Here is a 5,553-nt window from a genome sequence, read left to right as displayed (position 1 = left end):
TAGCTTTTGGGTGTTTTGTTCTAACATGTCCCAACACAACTTCCCATTGGACTTTTCAGGAGAACAAAAATGTGTGATTAACACCATAAAAATAAGTTTTATTTCCACAATTAACTGATAATGAGGTTTCCTTTGAAGAAACATTTAGAATAATTCTGCCAGTGCTGCATACATGGTCTTCCTCGACGGCTGGAATGCATTGATGGGTGAAGTACCACTGCATGTAGTCATATCAAAGGAATTAGTTGGACATTATTGGGCTGTAACCCAGCAGAATATCACTGTACTCCGAGGACCCTATTACCAAGTGAAATGACTGCAATTAACATATTCAGAATGTACCATTACTCACGCAAATCAGGCCAGAAAGAGAGAAACACAGAATCACAATAAGCAGAGTATTGAACTGGTGTTTAATTGACATTTGTAACAAGTGTGAACAGCAATTTGAATAACAAAAAAATTTACTCAAATTAAGCCATGTACACAAGGTAAACTAGTCGACATGATACAGAATTTTCAAAATATCTCTCATCCGATTTTAATTTGATGTGAATCTACTGTTGTTTTTCCATTTGAAATAGAAAACCATTTAACTGAACCATGACTGTTTCCCCCCAAACATTGATGCAATTTACATTTGCAAACAAAATGGACAATTTACTGCCATCTAGTGGTCTTTGTAGAATAAACAATTACACAAGTAATTTTCAACCAACCCTTCACAACCATAGGTGGTCCTCTTAAGTATTTCTAAAGGAAATGAAGGAGATACTGAGAGGAGAGGTGAGACCTTGGGGTTTCTGGATGAAGAGGCCTCTCTCTGCCCCAGGGATGTTTTCAGGCATGGCAGTAGAAAGGGCAGCCTGCTGGGGCACAGCTCACTGTCCTGGGCTGAGTCTTGGGCCTGGGTGGACAGGCACCTCTACCCTCCCCACTGGGGCCTGGGTCTTTAGAACCCTGGGGCTCTCCTTAGGGATCTGGGCCGCTGGTATCGGGAAAACCAGGCCTCTTCCCAGGAAGAGGAAGGCAGGGAGGGAAGGCAGGGAGGGTTGGTGGTGCTGCATCTTTCATCAGAGACCTCCCGCTGCCTGACATTGTGACCATCACTATCTCCATGAGTCCTGGTTCTCCTGATCCTGATGGAGCCACTGGGCTGACGACTCCAGATGGCTGTTTCCTGGAGCTCTGCTTGACCTCTGGGGTCAGGGCACTGGGCATAGCATGGAGATCAGATGCCCACGGGGTATTACTGGGACAGGGGGTCTCTGCTCTGCTGGGGCCTGCAGCCCTGGTACTGGTCCTGGGGCTACAGGCTCCTCTGCTGTGGGGACAGGGGGGTCAGGTTGTCTTTGGGTGGCTATGTTCTGGCCCTGCCCATCCTGTGATGGGGGTAGGGGTCTGGGGTTGGAGCGCTCCAGCAGGCCCTGCTCAGAGACAGGGTAACGGTCGATGGCCCACTCCTGCCGCAGCTCCCTAGGCAGCTCCAGAACACTGCTCTGTAGACAGATACACAAAGCAGCACATAAGCATCTATATCATCTCAACACACTGGGACATGTATATCTCAGATAATAACTGTCATTGAGATCTATTCTTTTTATGTCACTAACTCTATTACAATGTTTTCCGTCAACATTGCCATTTGACATGTGTACAGTAATGAGTAAGTGAGTCTGGATGTAAGTCCTTTATTTATCTGTCCGGTTGTGTGTTGGGTCATGTGTGTGTAGCTCATTGACTTGGTGTGGATAGGTTCCTCATGACTGCTGCTAAGGTAGGAGTCCACCAGGCCTGTGTAGTCAGCCAGCCTCAGAGGCTGCAGATGGATCACCGACAGGGCCATGACCTTCAGCAGGGACACAGGGCAGGGACGCATGTACCATACCTCTTTGTCCTCCTACAGGTATAGTCCAGACTAGAGGTCGACCGACTATGATTTTTCAACGCCGGTACCGATTATTGGAGGACCAAAAAAAGCCGATACCGATTAATCAGCCAATTTCTTTTATATATTTGTAATAATGACAATTACAACAATAATGAATGAACACTTGCTTGAACTTAATACAAGACATCAATAAAATCAATTTAGTCTCAAGTAAATAATGAAACATGTTCAGTTTGGTTTAAATACTGCAAAAACAAAGTGTTGGAGAAGAAAAAGTGCAATATGTGCCATGTAAAAAAGCTAACGTTTAAGTTGCTTGCTCAGAACATGAGAACATATGAAAACTGGTGGTTCCTTTTTTAACATGAGTCTTCAATATTCCCAGGTAAGAAGTTTTAGGTTGTAGTTATTATAGGACTATTTCTCTCTATACCATTTGTATTTCATATACCTTTGCCTATTGGATGTTCTAATACGTACTTTAGTATTGCCAGCCTAATCTCGGGAGTTGAAAGGCTTGAAGTCATAAACAGCGCAATGTTTGAAGCACAGCGAAGAGCTGCTGGCAAATGCAGGAAAGTGCTGTTTGAATGAATGCTTATGAGCCTGCTGCTGCCTACCACCCCTCAGTCAGACTGCTCTAGCAAATCATAGACTTAATTATAATATAATAACACAACACACAAAAAGGTCATTAAAATGGTCCAATCCGGAAACTATCATTTCGAAAACTAAACGTTTATTCTTTCAGTGAAATACGGAACCGTTCCGTATTTTATCGAACGGGTGGCGTCCCTAAGTCTAAATATTGCCTTCAATGTTTTGTCATAATTATGTACAAATCTGGCAAATGAATTACGGTCTTTGTTAGGAAGAAATGGTCTTCACACAGTTCGCAACAAGTCAGGCGGCCCAAACTGCTGCATATACCCTGACTCTGCTTGTACAGAACACAAGAGAAGTGACAACATTTCCCTAGTTAAAAGAAATTCATGTTAGCGGGCAATATTAACTAACTATGCAGGTTTAAAAATATATACTTGTGTATTGATTTTAAGAAAGGCATTGATGTTTATGGTTAGGTACACATTGATGCAACAACAGTGCTTTTTTCACGAATGCGATTGTTAAATCACCCGTTTTGCGAAGTAGGCTGTGATTCAATGATAAATGAACAGGCACCGCATCGATTATATTCAACGCAGGACAAGCTAGATAAACTAGTAATATCATCAACCATGTGTAGTTAACTAGTGATTATGTTAAGATTTATTGTTTTTTATAAGATAAGTTTAATGCTAGCTAGCACCTTACCTTGGCTCCTTGCTGCACTCGCATAACAGGTAGTCAGCCTGCCACGCAGTCTCCTCGTGGAGTACAATGTAATCGGCCATAATCGGTGTCCAAAAATGCCGATTACAGATTGTTATGAAAACTTGAAATTGGCCCTATTAATCGGCCATTACGATTAATCGGTCAACCTCTAGTACAGACACACAAAATCAAGTCTTACAATGCAGATACACACACACACAGACCACATCCATACTTTTGTGCTATGTTCCCTGCTTTATGTACCTTGGTGAGCAGAGACTTGATCTTGAGAGAGGAGAGTCGTGATGAGGGCATCTTCAGATGTAGGCTCACCACCTGCTAGCAGGAAGCCACCTGTCTCTGTATAGAAGCACAGGATATCTGCCACCTATGGAGAAATAACCCAAACACATCACAGTGATAAGGCTGGGAGGGTAACACTCGGTCTATGCCTACAGGGCAGTAAGAATACATTCATAGAACAACAACAAAGCTTCGGCTGCACACTCTAGGATCATACATTTTCTACAATACAGTACCTGCGTGTCAAAGACATTGGTGAGATTCACTCCAAACTGAGCCCTCAGACATTCGGCAATCCTCTGGCAGCTATAGGTGACCTGAATAAGATAAATACACAGACAGAGGTGAAATTACATAAGGTAGAAGTCAAATGGATTAATATAATAATATCCTGTCTATATTACTCACCTTCAAAATGTGGTTATTTTCCAGGATCATGGACAGGCTGTTCTTGAAGGCCCGGGCTTCAAGCATCAGGATGTCAAAGAGGTACACCTTGTTCTTAGTGGCAATCTACAAAGAAGATTGGATATAGTTCAGCAGTTCAAATTTCCATTCAAGACAAGTAATAGATAACGTGAAATAGAAAATGATGAACATATTCATATCCAAAAGCCTAGGTAGGATTACTTAAGAGCTCTGTCTCTCTTTCCTCACCTGCAGCCAACAGACTCTCTCGTGCTGGAACGTTCCAACCCCGTCTGCTCCTATCTCGATCACCTGCTGCTTCCGGATGTGCATCATCTAGGTGGAGAGAGCATGATCAAGCAATGTACTAGACATCACTCCTGACACCCACAGGACAAAGGGCACACACCTCCTTAGACTCATTACAGCTTCATTTTCTTCAGGGATGTTATCCATGTCTGTATGCTAATAGGCTATGTAAAGTGAAGCGTACACACAGGGGGCGAAGTGAAATGAAACAGTGATTGTGTGGGTTAGGTACTCATAGCAGGACCAAGCTTCTCATGGAGCTCATCAATGACCACAATGTTGACATGGCTCTCATCAATTTCATTATCATCTGAGGAAGGGAGACATCTATTTGTTGAGCTACATCGATCATATAGCTAGCTACCTAATGAAAAAAGCTAATGATGCAAACCTTTGGCTTCAGTTAGCTAAATGTGTACAATAGAGTATAAAACATGAGGTTACTAACTCAGTAGGAGATTCTTCCTGTATGGCTGAAACTCTGCCACTGTCAGGTGACAGTCAGGTCTGTGGTCACTAGAGTTATCTGTGCCACAAATTGAATACAGGGTCAGTTTCTTGCATTATTACATGCAATACTAATAAGACATTCATTTCAATGTGAGCAAAGTAAACAAAAACAGGTAAAGATATCTTAATAGAAAATTACTCAAGTAAAATTGAAAATCAACCAGTAAAACACTACTTGAGTAAGTAAGTAAGTCTAAAAGTATTTGGCTTTAAATATAATTAAGTATCGAAAGTAAGAGTAATTGCTAAAATATATTTAAGTATTAAAAGTAAAAGTATAAATAATTTCAAATGTCTTTTATTAAGCAAACCAGATGGCACCAGTTTCTTGGTTTTTAAATTTACGGATAGCCAGGGGCACACGCCAACACTCAGACATAATTTACAAACTAAGCATGTCTATTAGGGATGTTCTCTTGATAAGTGAGTGAATTGGACCATTTTCCTGTCCTGCTAAGCATTCAAAATGTAACAAGTACTTTTAGGTGTCAATGTATGGGGTAAAAAGTGCATTACTTTCTTTAGGAATGTAGTGAAGTAAAAGTAAAAGTTGTAAAAATATGAATAGTAAAGTACAGATACCCAAAACAACTACTAAATTAGTACTTTAAAGTATTTTTACTTAAGTACTTTACACCACTGTCCATAGTTAACATTAGTTGATCTTTCACCCATAATGATATGTCAATATCGCTGCCGTGACCAAAGCACTAAAAGAAGGTGGGTGAAATTAAGGACTTCATAATGATTGATGGAAAGGGGTGGAGCGTGGGAGGTTGGAGGGGACAGACGTCATCATCATAACCTTGCATGATGTT

At 41.4% G+C, this 5,553-nt stretch overlaps 1 protein-coding gene across 1 annotated transcript; it reads right to left on the bottom strand.

Moving 5' to 3' along the window:
- Positions 1 to 406: 406 nt before the first annotated feature.
- On the bottom strand, positions 407 to 4,270 carry LOC110498579 (piRNA biogenesis protein EXD1-like). The gene is made up of 5 exons (XM_021575233.2): positions 4,166 to 4,270; positions 3,917 to 4,021; positions 3,745 to 3,825; positions 3,470 to 3,593; positions 407 to 1,499 (listed from the first exon to the last, which is right to left on the bottom strand). Exons 1-5 carry the CDS (start codon positions 4,250 to 4,252, stop codon positions 1,477 to 1,479), a joined length of 420 nt encoding a protein of 139 aa, XP_021430908.1. The 5' UTR covers positions 4,253 to 4,270; the 3' UTR covers positions 407 to 1,476.
- Between the last annotated feature and the right edge of the window lie 1,283 nt (positions 4,271 to 5,553).

The sequence above is a fragment of the Oncorhynchus mykiss genome, chromosome 19, assembly GCF_013265735.2.
Source record: "Oncorhynchus mykiss isolate Arlee chromosome 19, USDA_OmykA_1.1, whole genome shotgun sequence".
Lineage (NCBI taxonomy): Eukaryota > Metazoa > Chordata > Actinopteri > Salmoniformes > Salmonidae > Oncorhynchus > Oncorhynchus mykiss.
The sequence above is the reverse complement of the archived record's forward strand: the minus strand, read 5'-3'. Positions and strand labels throughout refer to the sequence as shown.

What these genes read in the sequence shown, in the direction of transcription:
- LOC110498579 (XM_021575233.2), bottom strand. Translation starts at nt 4,252, where the DNA reads ATGATGCACATCCGGAAGCAGCAGGTGATCGAGATAGGAGCAGACGGG. An exon ending in AGAGAGTCTGTTGGCTGCAG is followed by an intron (nt 4,022 to 4,165) that starts GTGAGGAAAGAG and finishes TCTTCTTTGTAG; the next exon opens with ATTGCCACTAAGAACAAGGT. An exon ending in CCAATGTCTTTGACACGCAG is followed by an intron (nt 3,594 to 3,744) that starts GTACTGTATTGT and finishes ATTTCTCCATAG; the next exon opens with GTGGCAGATATCCTGTGCTT.